Source organism: Cariama cristata, unplaced genomic scaffold, assembly GCF_000690535.1.
Source record: "Cariama cristata isolate BGI_N322 unplaced genomic scaffold, ASM69053v1 scaffold5259, whole genome shotgun sequence".
Lineage (NCBI taxonomy): Eukaryota > Metazoa > Chordata > Aves > Cariamiformes > Cariamidae > Cariama > Cariama cristata.
The window spans coordinates 180,515-203,122 of NW_009633986.1; the positions used below are offsets into that span (position 1 = coordinate 180,515).

The following is a 22,608-nucleotide window of genomic DNA, read 5'->3' on the forward strand; positions in this document are numbered from 1 at the left end:
CCTCCAGACTGACACAGGCTGTAATAGATTTCCTAAATAGTCTGAGTGACTAAAAATAATGAAAACATTGTCTTCTTGAAGACTGTGTTGAAATCTGCACTTGGTTCAGCTTTTTTGTTTGACTACAGTTGCTTACAGTCTCTCATCCACATAAGACAAACTCCGTGAAGCTGACTGTAACCAGAATGCAAATTAACTTTAAAAGCTCTTTTTTTGTAGATTTAGCCAATAAATGTTTTAACAGCCAGCCACTGAAAACACTGCAGCAAGGAGCACACTAACACTATACAAGCATCATCTCTGCAACTCTCAACTCTGCTGCCGAGATTATGAAAAAAATACTAATTCCATGATTTTTGTAATGAGATTGTATTGCACCCATAATAACGACAACAAAAAACCTTTCATAGCACTGCCTCTGTTTGTATTAGGCAATTGCTATTTATGTTAGTGACTCAAACTATCAAATGAAACGTACAAAAAGCTGGGATTCCTTAGCTTTCGGTTTAGTACCATTCATATTGGGGGGCTGCCGGCGGGGAGAAGTCTCCCACAGCAAAATGTATTTGATGCGTTCTGCCACTCACTTAAATCTACCATTAAATTCTTTTTGAAGCCATTACACTGATTCAAAGAGACTATGTATGTACTGGTGTTATATTTCACATGAGTCAAATGTTAAGGCTTTTCTACGACTGAAAAAAAATCAGTACAAAGAATATTCATAAGAAGTCTGTTCTATGAAAAAGTCTTGAAATATTCTGAAGACCCTATTTAATTTTAAAGAATAACTTGACAAGGTATGGCCTGATCACCAAGGATGTTGAACACTGATGTCTCAAATGTATTATAATTTCCATTGTAGGGCATGTGCTGTTTCTTTACATTCAGTCCTGGGAATCCTGAACTTGACAAATTTTCAAGGATACTGCTAACAATACAGGTGAGAGTTATCTGGAGAAATAGTTCCGACAAAAATCATTAAATGCCTTTAGATATGGAATAGAACTTCATGAAAAAAGTCTTTAAAAAAAAACCCCAGATCATAAACGCCCTGAGGTGAACAAGATTGGACAGCTTGATCTGCTGTCCTGGTTTTGATTGGGATAGAGTTAATTTCCTTCCTAGTAGGTGGTACAGTGCTGTGTTTTGGATTTAGTGTGAGAATAAAGTCGATCACACACTGATGGTTTAGTTGCTGCTAAGTAGTGCTTACTCTAAGTCAAGGACTTTGCAGTTTCCCATGCCCTGCCAGTGAGGAGGTGCACAAGAAGCTGGGAGGGAGCACAGCCAGGACAGCTGACCCCAACCAGCCAAGGGGATATTCCATACCATACAGCGTCATGCCCAGTATAGAAATTGGGGGGAGTTGGCTGGGAGGGGCCAATCACTGCTCGGAGATGGGCTGGGCATCGGTCAGCGGGTGGTGAGCAATTGTATTGTACATCACTTGTCTTGGGTTTTATTCGTCTCCGTCTCTGTTATCTCTCTCTTCATTACAATTATTATTAGTAGTAGTAGTATATTTTAGTTTATTTCAACTATTAAACTGTTCTTATCTTGACCAATGGGTTTTACCTTTTTCCAGTTCTCCTCCCCATCACACTGAGGGCCGGCGGGGGGAGGAGTGAGTGAGTGGCTGTGTGGTACTTAGTTGCTGGCTGGGGTTAAACCACAACATCTGCATAAAAGCTCGGGCACTTTCAACTGCACTTCATCATGCAAGCCTACACTATCAAAATCGTATTCTTCAGAGCAAAATCGCTTTCTATTGCCTTCTATTTTTGATAGTTTTCTACGGATTGCTCCAAGTTTAGTAGAATTTTAAACACTTTGAAACTGCAAACCCCCAGAAAAGCAATTCAGTGGGAACTCCTAATTAGTCTGTGGTAAGCGCAAAGGTAGAGCCAAAAAAACCTGCCTCCATGTCCAAGATGAAAAGAAGTGAAAACTGTAGGCTGCCACCAGAGATGGACATAGAGACAAGACTGATCAGATAAATGAGATGAAACAGTCATTAAAACAATACTGAATAAAACTGATGCCAGTTTTCCAGTTATTATTTAACAGGCACAGATGCTAGAGTCACATTTTAGTTTGCTTTTCATGTACACTATGACTTACTTTGCACTTTTGCATTAGGACACATTAGGCAAAAAATTGTCTCTCATATATTGGATGAAATGCACTTTAGGGGGAGCTTCCCCCTCCTCAATCTGTTGACTGCTCTTTTAATCATAAAATGGTTGGACATGAGATCCAATCAACACTAAGGCTGTGCTAGCAAGTGACAAATCATTTCACTTCAGAAAATTATTAATCTTAATGGCGCTGTGCTTGTGTGCCATGATTTACCGAGAACAAAATAACCTCACAATGCTCAATTTAAAATTGGACACCGGTTTTGAATAATGGCACACATTTACTGATGTGATAAAGCAATTGACTAGTGAGGATTCATTTGTAACAGAGGGAACAGCTGTACTATCAGAGATCAGATTGATTAATATAATACTGAAATATTTTTACCACAGCAAAATCCCTACAAATTCTTCTTTTGGGGAAAGACAGCTGGAGAAATTAAAACACTGCCAAGATCAGGTGACTTTAAATTAGGTCATCTGCCTTACATGCCCGTACTTTGGTGAAAACAGAGATAGGCTTTAGATCAAGACAAAATAATTAAACAGCAACACATATTTCCCTTCTTCACTACTTCTTCACCTCACCTGCTCTTCTGCAAAAGACATCCACAGTTTCTATCACACAGCTGCAAAGCACAGCATGCTCAGGTATCAGTGCTGTGGTCTAACTTACCTTCTAAGGGACATTGACCCATATGTCACCGCCATTTTATCTTTTGGTGCAATTCAACCCTGGACAGATCAGAAATCTGGAGGCAGTCTAGGTAGTTTACTAAACAGACTAATCTTATTGTTATTCTGCCTGAATCTAATATTAGAGTTTTTAATTTCTCATATCATTAAGTAATTTCATTACATAATTAGTTAACCTTCACATTCTAAATTTCTTTCATCATTGACATCTACAAAGAATAAAAATTGTAAATACAGGAAAAAAAGTCAATCTTACCTGCGTTTTGTAGAAATCTATACCAGTCAAATGTTTCACTGGGTGTAGTCTTAATTCCTGTGTTGAAAAAAAAAGAGAAACACAACATGTTTGATTGGTCTCTGGATGGCTGAACTATGGTTCTTGAAGTCTTGCCCTAAGAAAATAGTATTTCTGTCAAGCACACTGAGTTCCATACACAGCTGTTTCCATGTCAAGCTTTTCTCATCCCAACACTGTCAGGTTGTCTGCAATTGAAAATTTTGCACAATCACACAGCGTATGAAGTTCTTTAGCAACCCAGGGAATTAAGCTCACTTACACCATGCTAAATTTGGCCTTTTAAAATCTACATACGAGAGAATATTATCTGAGGGGGCATATTATTCCAACACAGACACAGATCAGCTGAGACCCAAGTCCTTAACATAAGGCAAAGAAAGTAAATTAAATTTATATCAAAATTAAACATTAATCTGAATAATATTAATTTATTTGTTTTGCCTTATATTAAAGACTAATTATTTTACTAATGAAACTATTTCATTAATTTATTTAATCTCTTAGAAAACTATTACCTCACAAGGGGCTTAAACATAGACTAAATATGGGCTAAATAGACCTCACAGTAAGTTATTTCAACATAACAGTTTTGAAAATAATTTTATTTTCTTTGAAAGTGAAATATACAAAATAGAATGAGTTTTGGAATCTGTGGACAGTTATTTTTAGATAAATAAAATCAGGAGCTGTAGCTTAAGTAGTCACATCTAAAATGCTGAGTGTTCCCTAGACTATCCACTTAAGTAATACACTTTGGATTAGATACTTGTTGGGTGTCATTATACCAGGAACTCAACTTAAAGCATTTAAAGGAATTTGGAGTTTCTGAAAACAATCATTTGGCATCAAAACTTCCGTAGGCTTTGGACAAAGCTCAGTCTTACCTTAGGTGTTACCTTTTCTTTCAGACTCCTACTGTAAGGTATCTGGGAAAACTTTTTTTAAAAACACCAAATGAGTTGAAAATTTAGGCTAAGAGACTGAAACACTCCCTCAATTAATGTCAATGGCAAAAAGCTCAACTTCAGTGGAGACAGGACTTCAAACCTATAACCATTTCAGCAAATATTTCCGGGGCAAAGGTAGATAGATAAACATAGAGGTACTAAAGACATGAGTCAAATAAATTGAATGCTTTAGTCAATATTTCAAAACTCTCACCTTGAGTCTGGACATATATTTTCTTCCTAGCATCTGGCTTTAAAGAGAAGAACAGAAGTAACTTTCATAGTTCACCATAAAAGATCTGTTCAATCTTCAAAAAAACCCAACTAGTATAACAAAATGCACATCAGCATGATTTTCTTTTGACTATTAAAAATCAAAACAGACTACTAGAAAGATACATTTAAGTAACACCAAAATCCAATACTCAGCAATGTAAATTATATTTACTATGAACATTTACAGTATCAGTGAATCAATTTTGCAGTTCACACAATTACCAAGTTAGTATAAACATATTTTTCTGTTTATCTTTGCATCCTTTCTCATAAACATTAACCTCCTTATTGCATAGAAAATTAAAATATTTCCCTAGAATAGAAAGATTTGCCTCTACAGAACAGTCTAAGTTCCCAAAAAATGTTAGTCTTGAAAGAAAAATTACAGCTGGTTTTGAAACCGCAGTCTACATTTATCCATAATAGAATTTTTAAACACATGAGGCATGAAAGAAGCCCCATTTACCTCTAACCTTTTCAAAAATTGCTGTCAAATATATGTAGACTTGTCTATACAGGAAAACTGTCCAGTAGTAGTCATTGCGAAATATTCCCAAATAAAAATTGCATTAAAAATTATTTTAAAATAGCTATAGTAACAGAGGTAATTATTACACTTCCAAAGTTACTCCTGAAGTGCTACTATACCAGTTATTTAATTTAGGTGATCAAATAAGCAAGTTCCCATTTAAATATCTTTCTGTAACTCCAATCATGAATTTATGGAACACTTTTTTTTCCATGAAAATATCAAAATATTCTTGGGATCTTTCCACATTGAAAAAAAAACCTAAAACCAAAAAACCAACAACAATGCTCCCCAGCAAACAAGCAGAGTTTTTTGAATTCAAAGTATTTGTGCAAAGCTTTGTGTTCAGACAATTCCTAGTTGTTTTAAGCGCACTGGTTGCAATATCTATAAAGGAGTAAGCCAAGGAAAGTATTACTCGACTGATGTAATCTCCAATAGATTTGCTCAATATAACCTTGAATGTTTCAGTTTGAAATTACATTTTTTCAAGAATTTCAAGTAATGCTATGGCTTAATTTAGCATCATAGCATCCAGGAATGAACAACCTTCTTTAGAGCACCAGTCTTTGCTACCTTGAGACTAAATCTTGCCTCCTCTTCAGCACCAATTTCATTATGCAGAGAGGCACAGTCCTAGCAGGTTGTAACTCTCTGAGTCATTGACTATTTGCCTGCCATGGCTCTTTCTAAAGTACAGATGGAAAAAGGACTACTAGATTGCCCCGCCAACCATTCCACTTTTGAATGGTGGGATACACTGCTAAATTCTTCAAGCTAAATATTGCAGAATTGCCTCTTACAATGTGGAAAGTTGTTGGAATAACACAGCCAGAGTTAACCAAGGTAGAGCATCACGTATACCAGTGCACCACGTCAAGCTGCAATTAAGTCTTCCCTTCTCCTCTCCCACCCCACCCCATCCTTAGCAGATTGTGAAATCACACCTGCAGGATAATGACCTGAAGGCAGGAAGGGAACTTGTACTAGCAGAAAAGGAATTAATGCAGAAACAAGCTGTTAAGCAGCCAATTCCTGAACCAGTCAGCTCAGGAAATAAGAAGCCAAGGAAGCGATTTTTTTTTTTTTCACTTGCAAACATTTTGTTTTTCCTCTATCACTCCTATGTGACTGCCCCTGCAGTCCACTCCCCAGTCATAACAGTCTATTTTAGTTATTAAAAATGAACTGGAAGAAGAAATGGACAGAAAAGAGGTCATTAAAAAAGTGAATAGTCATCAACAAGCAGTTCACAGATGGGAAGGAGGCACTTTCTGAGAATCAGAGTGAACTAAGTCACAAAAACTACATGAACAAGCAGCAAATCTATACGTAAATGAAGTGGGGGAAAAAATAACAGTTTACGCTACAGTAGAAGACTAAGGATATTCTATGGACTTTATCTTTCAAAAGCGATATGAACTTTTGTATTCAAAGCATTTAAAAATAAAAAAAAATTGTTTAATAGGTTATTTTATTACTTAACATTTCTTGTTCTCCTTCTCTTACCTATGAATAAGTAGCATTTTAAATTATATTGGAACTTCCAATCCTAAAAAAAGCCTTATAAATAATGGAGACATTGCAAGCTGGAGGCCAACTTCAGAATTAAATTTGCAGGACAAGTGAGATGATAACTGAAATTCAGCACTAGGATGTAGATGCAGCAAAACAGAAGGCAGAAAAAAGCAGATGGGGCAGAGAGCAGCTTAAGCCAACCTTGCCTCATAGCTGACACACTGCATAGTTCTGCCTCAAATTCTGGTGGGTGAAGATAGGCTTTTAGTTTCCTAACACCACTAAGTTTCAAAAATAAGCTTCAGTTAAGCATCTGGTTTCATGCTCTGCTGGACCTTTAATGGCTTCTGGTAAGTAAATATAATCCTGCCAGGGCTTGGAGCATCAAGAAGAAAATAGCAGGAATACTGTGTAATAAGGTGTACAGATAAAGTCACACTTTATAGATCAATTTTCTGTTATGTTCTTTATTTTAAATGGTCTTGAGGAGAATTGAAAAATGAAATTGAATGCTAATAAAAGTGGCTTAGGTAATTCTTATGCACCAGTTTTACACTACTGAAATAAAGCACTGACCGTAAGCACAAGATCTTTTACACTATTTCAAACTCACTTGGAATACAGATGATTACAAATACTGCGTTAGGTACTTCATAATTAAAGATAATTTATCCAATGTAATACAAAAGAATTTGTCAGAAGATACAGCCCTTGAGCATAGTGCAATTGCTTACATGTTCATAATTTAAATTCTTAATTGACTGTCTAACTAATAAAGCATGCATTAGAGGAATAATGCAGTTCACATTAGTGTGAGTTAGTATGTAAAAAGTGTTAATATTCTACGACCTAGGTATGGAAAGATGTATTCATATTCTTCACTTTTTGAGAGTAAGTGTGTTCCACTTGCTCTCACCCTTTATATGAAAATACAGCTGGAAAAAGGAACTCAAAACCCCAGCATTTAAGACACAGGTCAGCAGGTGGTATTTCAGTTTAGGACTTGACAGACTTGCCTCCAATTCCCTGTCTGCCACAGACCTCCAAAACTCTGAGTAAGTCTCATAGGCTCAGAGCGCAAAGGTGTTTAGGTAAAATCAAATTTAAGTACTTAACAACATTTGAGGTGCTCATTTCAAAAGGATTTCAAAGTTCAAGTTTGTTTCTCCTCCTTATACTCTGTTACTTTTGTCTTTTTCTTCCATAAGGCATATTCTTGCATAAGGGCACAGAAGCTGTGCCCTTTCATGTTTACCCATCATGAAGTTCATTGTAGTAACTATTAAAACCAAGTTGTATTTCCAATGTAAATACCAGCTCCTATGTCTGCTCATGGGTGCTTTCAATCTAAACAGATTAAAAAAATCAATTCATGCTGAAACAAAATATCGAATATTAAATTGTTCTGTTGTGCAAGCTCCACCTCTAACTGAGTTGGTTTAGGCAAGGGTGTATTAATGATCATATTATGATGCAAATTAGAACTGAAGAGATACCAAGCAGTTAGTTTCTACTTCTTGCATTTATTGCTCAACTTCAGCTGAAGTTTCACAAGATCAAACAGCTCACTGCAGCTGGAAGAGGGTGGTCCTGCCTTGGTCTTTTTATCCCAGTATGTTGCCCCTTACTGTCTGCCAAATAGTGTTTACCCTTCACTGGATCTGGTGCTCAGGGAAGCTCTCTGTAACCGAGTGCAAGCCTTTAGCCAACAAGTTAGTTGGGAAGCTAACCTTGCACAGAAAATCAGCTGGGCCATCAAGCTAGATCAGCAAGCCCTGCTGCCTGGTGTGGAGTTTTTCACAGGTTACCATTGCAGCCTGACACTATCCAAAAGCACTCCTTGTACTCAAATGACTGGCAGCTCATTATTGTCTTACTCCGCTCTTCAGAAACCAGGATTGAGGACTGTCTGCTTCAAGGATTTGTCTCAATTTTCTCCACTGGCAGCCTGCCATCAACTCAACCACATAAAGCTGAAAATCTTGACCCAGTTTATTTTCAAACAGGAGCATCAGATACTAAAAATAATTACACTGAATGTCTGAAGTAGACTTGCAATACAGCAAATGCAATGGTACCTACTAAATGAAGAGAAAGAGAACCAACCATTATTACTGCCAGTTCTTTGCTAGCTAAATAATCTCCTTAAAATACATTGCCAAATATATTTAACCACTATGCTGTTGGATGAAAATAATTTTATTCAGTATTTTTCCATATATCATTCAGCACATTGTGTTTCCTTTTATTTTCAGAAGGAGAGATGGATTTTAAGAAAGTTAAGTGTTATTTATGTGCTACATATCTGTCCTGGTTTCAGCTGGGATAGAGTTAATTCCTAGTAGGTGGTACAGTACTGTGTTTTCAATTTAGTGTGAGGATAATGTCGATCACACACTGATGGTTTAGTTGCTGCTAAGTAGTGCTTACTCTAAGTCAAGGACTTTGCAGTTTCCCATGCTCTGCCAGTGAGGAGGTGCACAAGAAGCTGGGAGGGAGCACAGCCAGGACAGCTGACCCCAACCAGCCAAAGGGATATTCCATACCATAGAGCGTCATGCCCAGTATAGAAATGGGGGGGAGTTGGCTGGGAGGGGCCCATCGCTGCTCAGGGATGAGCTGGGCATCAGTCAGCGGGTGGTGAGCAATTGTATTGTGCATTGCTTGTCTTTCTTGGGTTTTATTTCTCTCTCTTTTTATTATCTCCTTTTTCATTATAGTAATAAAAATTATTATTACTACTACTATTATTAGTATATTTTATTTTATTTCAATTATTAAACTGTTTTTATCTCAACCCATGGGTTTTACCTTTTTTCCGATTCTCCTCTCCATTCTCATCCCACTGTGGGGAAGGGTGAGCAAGCGGCTGCATGGTTCTTAGTTGCTGGCTGGGGTTAAACCAGGACAACGTTCCTCAAGGCCTGGTCAATAGGGCAGTATTATCCCATACTGCTGGGCTTAACGTAACTTCAATTTTAGGTCTGCAGTTCACCTTAAGAAATTAATTCTATTTACAGTGTTGACAAAACAAGTATTTTCAAATTATTCTTCCAAATTCGTCATTGTAAGTAAACCTGTTTAGCGGAATTTTGGCAATATAAAGTTTTTTAAATGATGCAAAAAGAAATAATATATGCATATGGCATCAGGACAGATTTGATAACAACAGCAATGATTAGTTTTAAATGTTACAGAGAAGCACTTCCTAAACTGCTGTATACTCTTGTCAAATACTAAACAGCTTTTAAATGCCAGATCTATTGACCTGTTGAAGTACATAAATGTGAAATGCTTTGTCTGAAAGGAAAAACACGAATAGAGAATATGAAGATTATTACAATTCTCTAGCATTATTTAGAAAACATTTAAAGAGAATGCATAGTTGATAACACTGTATCACCATCATCACGTAAACATACCCACTCTGCTGCTGCCAGCTCCTTCATTTTCATTGTGAAAGCCACTGCAAACCTAGTTAAATGGACAAAAATATTTGAGATCATCTGCTTAAAGTGTTTAAATATAAAACCAGAAAAGTACTTCAGAAAAAATTTTTTGTAAGAACAAAGAGCAGAGGTTTATAAAAATGATCACAGAATCATAGAATCATTATGGTTGGAAGAGACCTCAAAGATCATCAAGTCCAACCGTATACCCAACACCACCATACCCACTAAACCCACTAAGCCATGACTCAAAGCGCCACATGTAAACATTTTTGAACATCTCCAGGGATGGTGAGTCCATCACCTCTCTGGGGAGCCTGTTCCAATGCTTAACGACTCTTACAGTGAAGAAATTCTTCCTAATATAAGGAAGATTCCTATGATTATAGATGGAAAGACAGAAAGCAGACTTTCTATTTGTTTTACCAGAAAATACTGGTAAAACAAATAGTATCTCTTCAGGCTTTACAACTTAGAGTTCTTGGGGAGTTAAAGTGAGGATTTCTTAAAGTAAGAGAAAACCCAAATAATGGGAACATCCCCCAGTTTATCTAGATTAATATATACAGCTGCAGTTAGCATTTCCTGTTTTTACATCATTGCAAGTTACAATAGCCCTCTTCACAATCAGAAAGCTAGGTAAGAAGGGATCTTAAGTCCAGTTAGCTTCATACTATTGTTGTTTGACAATACCCAGTCCCACTATTTGCAACTCATTGCAACCGAATTTAATTCAAATGAGCAGATGGGTTTTTCAAACCTTTCCCTGATGTTATCTCCTTATTTCTAAGTAGTGAAGGCTGTCAATGAGTAACAAACATCTGTGAGACCAAAATGTTATTCTTCAGGAAAAATATTAGAATTAAATAAACTAAAAAAAGAAGAAAGATGAGCCAGTGATTGGGCTTCAACACTGGAATCTCATAGACTTGGGACACTCAGTTCTGTAGCTCTGAATGTTAGACATCTGCAGTGGACATGAAATTTGCAATGCTGAGTTAGACACCTGGTATTCCCTTACAATATATAGGGAAGAAGTGGGTGCCCAGAAGTGAGATTTACCAGAGTCATTGTTTCAGGCAAAGAGACCATTACACTAGCCAGACATAATACTGATAGAAGGGCACTTTGACTGTTCTCTGGTTAAGACTTTTCTTTGTTATGAGAAAGGCGCTTAAATGAATGAACTGTAGAATTGTATATGAACACCATCTACTCCTCCCCTGTAATGTATATAAATCATAATGCCAAAGTAAGAACAACCAAACAAAAGTGTGCTTGAATAACTTAATGGCTAGAGTTTTCATCTGGGAAGGTGAAGAGAATTCTATTCCCAAGCTTACTTCCACTTTTTCCCTTCTGGCTGTTTGTAATGGCTCATCTGGACTCCTACTTACATGCCTTTGAGAAATGTATGTAGTACACTGCCATTCCATATAACAGAAGAGTTATGTCAGAGACCATTTAAAAGCAGCATTGATAGGAACAGTTTTCATATTGAGGTGTCTCATTACAGACAGACTTCAGCCACCGAAGTCCGATTTCTGAACACACTGGATAAACAAGTTATTATTACTAGGAGCTTGGTGTAATACCAAGGAGTCATATGAGATATTTTTATGGAGTCAGAGTTAATAAAGAATCCCTGTTCAGAAGAGATCTTAAGAACATGCTGGGCTTTAAAGTAGCTTTTAAGTTGTGATGAAATATAAACACATGCTTTGACTGTTCTTAAATGGAACTTTAGTGTTAACTGGAACCACAAATGGGACCATTTCTGAAGACTATCAGTCCTGCAGAATAGAAATGTTTGAATGCCTCGTTCATATGAGGCATAATGTGTCTGCTCAGCAAAAGCCCTTTTTTAAATTGCTTTTATATTGAATATAAAACAGAGGTTATCGCATATTACACTTATGATTCAATGTTTCTTTTTCATAGAATTAATGTAATGTTTCTGTCCTGAGCCAACCCTATGACATCTCAATGGTTAGAGATGAAGCACATTCCTAAGTCACAACCAGAGCAGTGCTTTTCCATTGCAGATGTTATACTTTGAGGACATGAAATCACAATTATTCATTACAAATTACATAAATGCTGAATTATAACTCCTACTTTTGTTTGTTGAAACAAACTTTATTCCTATACATTTGTTTTGTAGTATCTGCTTTATGGTACTGCAATGAATTTCATATACAACTTGACAGCTTTAAGGTTATTAAAGCCTTTGGAAATGCTTATTTCATCAAGTTGCACATGCTCATATACTTTCAATACATCACATTAACAAGTTGAAAAAACTGTTGCTTCCAAGTCTACAAAATACTGTTCAACAGAAAAAAAATACCCTAGAGGGGTACAACCACCATTTAGAGGAATTTGATTAAAAAATGAAGCACTCATTATAAAGCTAGACAGTGTTCAATACTTTGTTTTATGGAATGTGGTGGTATATTATACTGGATAAGTAATCTACAATTCATGATACTTTCTGCTTAGAACTCTGCAATCAATAAAGAAAAAAATCAATGTTTCTTTTAATAACTATGCAAGGAATAATACTAGTGATAATACTGGAGAAGAGATCCATTCAGAATAACTTCTAGAAAACTGAATTACTTTCCTGTAGCAGAGAAAATATGAACTGCCTAAGGATGCATTAATGTATTTTGAAACATCATAGGAAATCCAAGCTACTAAACTATACTCCAAGTTCCTAATTTAATTATCATTAAAAAAAAAATCAGTAAAGAACAGTTTTTGCATAAGCTATATTAGCTTATTTGTGACAGATCATATTTTAAACATGGAACTGGACATGAAAATGGACACACTCAGAGATTCTGTTTTTATATACTTTTCATTTTGCACAGTGCTGAAATTTAACTGAAACATTAGATATCTTTTTTCTCTTCCTTCAGATCTGTTTGAAGAGTAACTTCTGATTATTTGATAACAAAAGTAAACAAGTATATAAATTTTTTCTTGAATGGGGCCTTAAGTTGCTTTTCAACTACAAGTCACGCTAAGATATAAGAACAGGCCTTAATGATTTTTCAAAGAGTCTGATTAAATGCTGTCTTTAAAATCTGTTTATCTATCACATTTTATAGGGCACTATAGACAGAACAGCATATCTATGTTAGCGTTAAGTTAGCTATTAATAGCTAGAACATATAGTGGTATTAGCAAAGATAAAACTATGAGATATAAGCCTGCTGTAGATTCTGTATGTATTTCCTCATTGCTAACATGAACCAAAATCCACACTGCCGTATCTGAACCACTGTAGTTACCTGTCTTAGCTAGAATACTGTGATGAATGAACAGAGACAGTATCCTGAGCAAGCTCTGTTCAGCAAGGTATTTAAGCCCTCCTAGAGTAAGCATGCAAGCAGTACCACTGGATTTGGTAAGACGTTCCAGATGCTTAAATTTTGTCTCACTTTGTACACTCGGGGACTCCTTTGCTTATGCAGAGCTCAATTCTGGAGTGATGACCCTTCAGAGTACTCAAGTCACCAGAAGCTCAGGAACAGTATAGTTCCATGAGGCTGAGTGATCTGCTGTAGCAACTTACTGCCACCAAAGAGACATCCTTCTTGTACCCTTCCACAAGCTGACTTTTCTTATTAAAGGTGCAGAAAACTAACCCAGAAAAAGAAAGCAAATTTTACGCCATCTACTGAGTTAAACCTGCTCAGAAAGCAGTCCAGTCCTGGCACAAGGAAGGGTGGATCACACAGCCACAAGCAAGAGAAAGGAGAAGGAGAGGAAAAGACATAGCAGTACAGCCATCCCTCCCATCAATGAGCTATTGCGCTGGCTACACATGAAGTGACAACCTTAACCTCTATCTTGATAAGACTTAAGCTATCTATTAAATTATTTTCATCTATTGGAAGCTTTATATACATAAAATGCTTTAGTTTCCGCTAAGAAAAGGGCTTACTGGCTCACCATGGATGTGCCAAAACACTGTTGAAGTCAACAGACCTTTGTATCAAGCACAAGGAAACTTCTTTTCTGGGGATGTTGAAACAATGAGAAATGTCGCAAAACCCTTTTTTGGTTTTTAGTCATTTTCTCTGATTTCTGATCAGTTCTTGAACTACTTTTGATGACTACACTGACACACCACTAGAATTTTTCCAGACTTTAAAACACCCTGAAAATACTCCCTTGTCCACTTAAAAAATTGAAAGAATTTGCTTAAAGACTTTTTTTCAGTCTCTCCTTCCTTGTTCATGTATCTAAAGAAAGGATTCCATTAGCAAGAAAAAAAGAACAAAAGTATAGAGTCACCTGCTTTTCAATCAAGCACTCTGTCAACAAGCTAAATGCAAGGCTTCTGAGAACAGGTTTGATTCTGTGATGCAACAGGACAAATGCCAGTTATTTTTAGTTGTCTCACTTAAGTCAGACTGCTGGGCAGCTTGGTCTGTATGTGCAGATAGCACTTAATGCATAAAATATGTTAGTTCCAATACAGAATATTTTATACGTTTGAATATATGTAACATAAACCAGAATTTACTAAGAAATAGAGGTTTTTTAAAAAAAAAAAACAACTTGAAGCAACATTTAGCACTTCTGGCACAGGGCCTTGCCAAACAAGGTCCAACTTTCTTTATGCTAATAATATTACCACAGTAAGATTTAGTAGAAATATTCATACCTCCACTGCTAACAAAGATTTGCTATTTAAATAATCATAACTTCATCACTAACTCAGTACTAACCACCTCCACTACTAAATATTCACTATTTAAATACCAAATATCAGTCATTTCTTGGGCAGGATAGCTCTGTACAAACGCAAACTGTATGGATAGTGTTGGATATACTTAGATGTGTATTTCTTTACCTAAATCTCTGCAAATATGAACAGTCTAAAATAATTTTGGTAAGAAATGAAAATTTGATTGCATAAAATTGTATCCATTACAAATATGTCAAATAAACCACAGTCAAGTTGCTATAGTCTACAGTTATACTAACTATCAAAGGCTGTCTTTATAATACTACCCATAAAGTAGATGATTCTACAGAGCAATATGCTGCCAAATCCCAGGCTAAGTATTCTTGCTATTATTCTTCTAATTTCTTTTACCTGCCTTAGAATTTTATATCCTCATCACATGCATAGTTTTATTATTCTAGAAAGCAGTTATGATTCAGAAGACAAAGCACAGGATTAGTTAGCAAGAGCACAGATTTCATTAGCTTTTAATGGTATTTCAGTCTTTGAAAATCCACAGCCCAAGAGATCAAGTTTCAGCACTACCTCTGCCAAGTCTTACATGGACAAATAGGATGAAATGATTGTAACACAGGAAATATAAAATGAATAGACTGCATACAGACTATATTTTATGAAGAAACTGTTCTACTTCCATCACTGAATAATAAAATAATATGTAAAGATCATAGGGATTTCAAGTAGGCTATCTTTTGTCTGCTAGTCTGCACATCTCACAGTGATTCCAAGCATTTATGGAACAGTTCCTAAAAGATCTGTCATTACAAAAATGCAATTTCCTGTCATAAATCTTCCACACATGCTTTTACCTGGCTTCTCCTAGCACTGCTCCCATTACCCGGTGTTTCTCTTTGCATTTGGTATCTTCATTTACATCTGTCCCACCAAAGATGATTCCAAAAGGAATTCTGCTACCTGCAAAGCAATGACTACAATGAGTTGACCAACATGTCAAGGTTACAATTAGAAGGGGACATTAAGAGTGAAAAACTGTACTCATAATACTGTATCATGTATATAAGCAAAAGTCTTTGAAAAAGAAACCTGGAGAAACTTGAATTTTTACAGTTTTGTCGCTGAAAAAACCCGTACAATAACTATGCATTTTCACAGCATGTCAGTCTGTTGTGTAGCTATGAGATTTTCTTTGCCTCTTCCATGCTTAGTAAAAAAAATCAATTAGTTTCTACACTTGGCAGCCCATCACACAGCATATGTATTTAAAATCTTATTTACATCTTAATAGGAAGCAGTATTGCAAAGTTTGTTTCCAGGTATCTAGCCTCAGTCACTCAATCACTGCCCCCTCAAGCATTCCAATACAGTGGTTTGGGTACCTATCCTGCGAAGTTGGTTACTGAAATAATTTCTTTTTTTTTTTTAAATATTGACTTCTGAAGCCAATTTTACTGCTACAAAAAATGTAGATGGAGCCACACCATTGGAAAAGGTCACTGAATTAAATAAGGCAGTATATGTGAACTTGCAACAAAACCATTGTTTTGCTTAATTCCATCCCAAAAGATGGATCTATGTTTATAATTGGCTGTTTCAAAACCTTCTGCGATCACCCAAGTTATGAAAGTTGTTTTCGGATGCCTTACAGTGCTCAAAACAGTAAGAGTAGAGGAAAGTATGTTGGCTGTGGGACAATCTGTGCACAAGATCTCATGAACATTCAAATTTTAGAGTATTAACAAAATTATATATATCCTAGTGGTGTCTGCACTCTGGTAAAAGCCTAGTTTTGATACACAGCATTGGAATAAATTCATATTTGCATAAGGGTAAAGCCACCGAAACAGGGTAGTGTAGCACTTCTATGCTAACAGCAGCTAGACTTACATGGACAAGGCCAAAGACTACTTAGATGAAAATACAAAACTCAATAGTAGTGCAATATTCCTTTCTAATAGTATTTGTTTTCTTGGAGTCAGGTTATTTTTAGTAACTGACAAGTTACCAGTAATGTTATCCCCTTAAACTAATCAGGATAGCAGACAATAATGTTTACTGTTGATTGTTTCAGCACTGAAACCAATTAAGTGGTCAGTTTTACACCACATTAAGCTAACAAATAACAATCTCATGGTGGCTAATTACTACACACAGAACATAGTTTTAAAATCCAAATGAGACTGCAGTTTTGCAAAAGAAACAGTCTCCAGTAAGACAGTCTACAAAACCTGTCATTAAAGTGACCAATTTTGTGGATTTTGCACATTTCTGTTAGCTGAACAGATGAAGTCAAGGTTTCCTTCTGACTGTGAACAAGAATAAGCAGTTAGGCTGTATTGTCACTACACACCGTATATCAAGAGAGGCAGAAAATCTGCTTTTTTTTTTTCCCTTTCGCTATTGGATGGAAAGGGAGAGGGGTCAAGGACTCAGTAGACAACACTGTCCTCAGCACTGGACCAACGAGCAGGGCACTAGAGGTTACTATGTTGATGGAAGTTCTTTCTTTTGAGAGATAACTAACTGACCTTGAATGTTCATGGCTGTGAAAACTATTGGTGACACTTTCTATAGCTACCCACAACATCTTAGGGGATGGGGGGAAAATGATAGGTTAAATTCAGTGAACTCTCAGAATTAAAATTCATGGTTAAAAACAAGCAGATAAGGAAATCTTAAAGCAAATGAGGAACAAAATAAACGTTGATAAAGATAGAAAACATACTATATGTTTCACATTTATATTTGAAAATAAAGTGAGCTGTAAGATGATGATTTATTAGCATTGCTAATTTCCTTATTACTAAATTAAAGACAAAGAAAAAGAATGAAAGACTAATTGCCATTCTGGCTACTTAAAGACTTTTCTTGGCATTTTTAGATATTATACTCTAATGTTTGTAGGTGAAGAGAATCAATGTGCACGATCAAAGCACCACAGCACTAACTTTCAAGACACTGACTTTCTGTAATACAATATAAAATACATATTGCCTTTCTAATAAATAAAGAAGTAAATAATTATTATGTCATCTGTTACATGTGTTGATCATACATGCCCGATCATGTAATCAAAGTTTTCAGGATGAGGCCCAAAAGATCGGTAGTATGGTAGTAATGGTAGTATGACTGTAATCACTAAATTTCTTTAAGGCATTTCTTAATATAGAGTATGGAAAGATTAAATGTTACAAGAATCAGGAATGTGCTCTGAATCACTTTTTTCCTCCAAGAAATCTACAATAACTTTTACACTTTGACTAGGATCATCCCAGCAATCATACTACGTACTCTCTTGCTTTTCACAAATTTCTGTTCTATTTTTCTTTCAGCTATTGCAGATGCTTTTTGGAACAGTGTGACTGATTTATTTAAATTACTGAGCTTTTCAAAATCATTCAAGTATCAGGCTTTGCACGTTCACTTGGAATTTTGAAAAGCTAATAGCAACAGCATCCGGGCAATGCTATGCAAGTCAAAACTGCAATGAAGTTTTACAGTAAACATTTAAAATACAACCTTATTTTTTGTTCCTTAGCAAAAAAAGAAAAAGATGGTTCTCAGACCTTCCGTAAGCCTCTTCCAAAACAATTCCAGGTCTTGTCACAAAAACAATCATCTCTATATTCCAACAAAAGAAGTCTTAATACATATGTTAGGAGAGATCATCTTACAGGATTATTTTTTTATTTGTATTCTAGGGTCCCTACTGAAATCAGAGCTCCATTGTAACAAAAGATACATAAACATGCCACATAATAATTCAGGCTTTCTGAAAACCCACCAGCACAAATTGCAGGGGGACTTCTGAAATCTGAAAAGTAGTTCAACACAACTTATACTGAGATCTGATGAAAGTATCAAATTATGTGCCTTTGTCGAAGTGAATAGATTTGTACAGTTCAAAGGTGATCTCAAAAATGGATACACACTTGCAATTTCAATAGGTGACAGTGTCTGTAATTTTGAAAGCCAGTGCTTCTAGCATATCATTAATGGTGGGCAAAAATTTTGTTCTACATGGGTAGATACAATAGAAAATTTTATTATTTGTCTGATAACATCCTGTCTCCTACAGTTTAGCTGGCATGAACAACATCTCAAAGTTATTTCATGTCCAAAAAACCCTGACTCATTTTTGAGCAGAAAAATCAAATTAGCCTCTCTGCTTTCTTCTATTTGACCTCAGCTATACTTAGCCAAGCCATTGTCCTCTGAAAGAACACATTTTCTTAAAGTATCTTAATGTTAATATAATGTTCTCAATGTAGTTAAAGTACTTAATTATGAAATGCACTATGTGTTTTAAAAGTACATTTGTTTAGTTCTCTCTTCTTTGGATCAGATCTCCCACAGAGAAAGATTTGCAGCATTTCTGAACATTTGTTGAAGTGGATAAACAGAATAACTACATTACATGTGGGCTTATACATTTATAGCCATTTATAACTGTTTGTATTTATTCTCTTCTCTTTCAGTACCTTTTTAAGAGGTATTTTTATTGAAAAATAGAAAAAGGATTACCTTGCAGAAGTCTGCCTCCTTTATAAAGATGAATGGCCAAGGCTGCATCAAACTTGTCTGTGGAAGTTAGATTTGCTATTTCAGTTGGACTTTCATACATGAAAGCATCTTTAAGAACACAGATATGACCTGCAGCATGTAGATGATTCCTTCATTACAGGAACAAATAGAAAAAGAACAAAAAAAGATACTATTAATGTTGTAGGCATGCCAGTATCTTAAATAAGCTTAATCAAAATGTTTTGCCTTAACAATTTTTGCTCCAACATTCACCTTTATGCTAATTTTGTTCAAGTGATTATGGAGCTATTTACAAGGGTTTTTTTCCCCTGGAAAATATTTGTTACCTTCACCATTGTGAAGCCACAAGCACACTTCCAAGCAACACAATATGCATCCATTTTAGGGCTCAAGCCTACAATTATCAATGTCACCGTTGGAAATCAGCAGAAGTGAAGCATGATCAGGACCTTTCCTGAGAGCTTCAGCTTAATATGCTGAAAAGACTACTTTTGAATTAAGTGTGTTGGATCACGGACAGAGATTCTCAGATCCTTGTTCTTGAGAAAGGCTACCAAATGAAGAAACCACAAGTATGTCCAGCTAATCAATGCTATTAGAAATACAGAACATGCAAAAAAATGAATACATAAATAAAACTGGAAAGTTGAAATTGTATTCCCTTTCTGTTCGGTTGTGGGTTTAATTGCTTCTTGTCTTAGTTTACCCATTTGTAAAACAGGCACAGGGTAACTGAAGTAGAAGAAAAAAATTACACAAAAGTAACTACAAAATACTTTCACAGTCTTTTTAAAAAATCTCAATTGCTAAAAAGAAAAAAAAACCACAGCAAAACCTCCCTATTCTAGTGTCAGCTTACTCCTTCATCTTTATATACAGTAGTTCCTCATATTAAAATACGCCAAAGTCAAGAAACTGATTGATTACAGACAGCTTTACTTTAGGCATTTTGGTGAGTTTTGGTTTAGTCTTTTCTTTTATAGTCAGGCTTATAAAACCAGAATTAGTTATCAATGTTTCCAATGACATCAGCCAAAAAACATACAGGAGAAAATCCATGTTTTGATAGAAACTAGCACACTGTATCTGCTGATATGTAGCCTTTACATTTTCAGTATTATAAAAAGACCGCAACAATGTTTTCTGCTTATCACATATTGTTCCAGTTGATTTATTTCTCGTAGCCTATTAATTGTTCTGGCATTAAAATCCTGCTAACTCAATAGCTTCTTGGATAATGTTGGCTCTTTCCTTTCCTGATCATTTCATATCCTCCCAAGGAATGTAATTTTCTGTCCTGCAGAAGTTAGTCATTACTGCAGAAATTGGTGCTAAAAATGTTGTAAAATGTCTTGAGGCCTTGAAAGGACTGTATTAGCACTATATCAGACAGAGCTCCATTGGCACAACATATGGTGCTGTATTTCTTTCTTATTCTAAAAAGAAACTCATTTTACTTTTAACTTCACTGTTTGAAACGAGACCAATAAATTATAATAAGTACTAATAAATAATAAAATACAGCCAGATTGTAAGCTCCTTATTTACACTGTTGAGCAATTATTTACATCAGTTGTCCCATGAACGTGGTCCAAGTACCTGCTTGCCTTTTGAAAGAGGCTCTCAATTTATATCTAAATAATGATGCCCGCATCTCACAGCTGTGGAAAGAAAATCTCTCCGGCAAATACTCAGGATGCTCATGCATGCATTCCACAATTTCACAGGTGCTCATTAAATAGTCTAAAAGAATTTTTTCCCATCAGTATTCCAATTACCATAAATCACTATCATGTACAAGCAATATGTTTGCATATTACAATTAATTTGAAAATAACTCTCTCAGGACATCAGGAAGCAAGAAACTCAGCTAGGAATTTTGATCTAGTGTCTTTTTTTTTAATATACTAGGAACGAATACTTTCCCTTTTCTCCAGTTTCCACAGCTCCAAATCTCACAGCTGAATGACAGCTGTTTCTGCAGTAAATGGAGGGGGACTCCCTCAAGTGTTCCAAGGCTCAGGAAACTGTGGATTACCTCTACTACTGCAATTTTTTTTTCTACACATAATGACTCAGGGGCATAGAAAAAATTTGCATATACCTTAAGAAAGAAACATTATCAAATTACTCCCAGAATAATTCCAGTTCCCAGATGTAAAGAGGCCTTAATCCCTTAAACATACCATTGAGTTCAATATGATTAGTCACAGGCTTCAGATTATGGCATATATGGAAATATATGTGCGTAGCAACAGTTATTGGGTGGTATTTAAGCACTGAAATTTACAGTGGTATTTTCATATTTTCTAAATGACTTTTCATCTTTATAACAAAAAAAAGCAAACTATGATTTTCACACATACGTTGTTATCAAGGAACATGGTAAGAGGGTGCGGCAAAGATATTGCAGAAGATTTTTTTTGAAGGCTGATCTGTCTATGAAGTCAGAGATGTCCCTGAATAGAGCCGACAGAAGAGATAAATTACCCATATCTTTTCTCCTCCTGGCAACTGTGTATTCACATTATTTTGCCATTTCAAAAACAAATACTTTCTGAATGAAAAATAAAAATGAACATGTCTCCTGCTGTCTGTGAATCTAAAACACTGAAAATGCGAAATCTCAAGGCTACATTTTCTCTCTGTGTTAGAGCTTTGTATGTCATAGATAAATTACCAAGTAAGTGTCTTAACAATCAGCGATTATTGCTTGGATCCAGAATTTGCCTTGCTCTGCCATATTTGTCCCTTCTACCGAAACTCTCATGGAAGCCAATGCCATTGCTTAGGGAGAATATTTCTAAAATGGAGTTTGGCTGTCAGATTCCAGATTTTGGGTGTTTTGCTAGGAAGTAAACAAACAGGGAAAACATTTGGGAAACATTTTGTCAAATATTCAGATGTGTATAAATATCACAGTGTAAGCAGTGACTAATATAATGTACTCTAAGAAACAATCTTTCGAACTTACTGAATGACTGAAGTTTTCCCTGTTTGGTTACTTCCTAGTAAAACACCCAACTGAGGTTGATTAAATTACGAGCTGAAACCCTGCTTGATCTTCTCTGTTTTCTTGGTAAATTATCTTAATTTTTTCATACTTGTTAAAACAAAGTATTCTTTATCTTATTTCTCTCTCAAACTTCTCCTTTAAACAACACAGACAAATTGTGTTGGCATGAATGAAGTATGAATAAAATCCACTGCAAGTAAGAACAGAAGTCTAAAACGTGAGTGAAAAAGGGGAGAGAATTCTTCTGTTTCTGCGTTCTGAAGTCAGTAACTGTGCTTTGGAAGGACAAAATAACTCTGCAAAGTTTAATCCTGCCTTATAAATAGCTCTAGCTGTGCAAAATATTTTGGGATGCAGCATACATCAAGTGCAGGCCATGTAAATGATTGTGTCTCAGTTCCAAAGGTGGAGGGTGAATGCCTGCCTTGCAGCTGTCCTGCTCTGGGAGTGACCATGCAAACAACAGCAGG

At 35.8% G+C, this 22,608-nt stretch overlaps 1 protein-coding gene across 1 annotated transcript in view; it reads right to left on the bottom strand.

The window, feature by feature from the left end:
• Positions 1 to 19,250, bottom strand: part of GLT1D1 (glycosyltransferase 1 domain containing 1) — a gene marked incomplete at its 5' end in the record, with an annotated part of 50,859 nt that extends 31,609 nt beyond the window's left edge. The window contains 5 exons of the mRNA XM_009706985.1: positions 3,094 to 3,150; positions 4,297 to 4,333; positions 9,828 to 9,879; positions 15,429 to 15,534; positions 19,102 to 19,250. Of these exons, the coding sequence (XP_009705287.1) occupies positions 3,094 to 3,150; positions 4,297 to 4,333; positions 9,828 to 9,879; positions 15,429 to 15,534; positions 19,102 to 19,250 (401 nt within the window). The remainder of the gene's footprint in view (positions 1 to 3,093; positions 3,151 to 4,296; positions 4,334 to 9,827; positions 9,880 to 15,428; positions 15,535 to 19,101) is intronic.
• Positions 19,251 to 22,608: the final 3,358 nt, after the last annotated feature.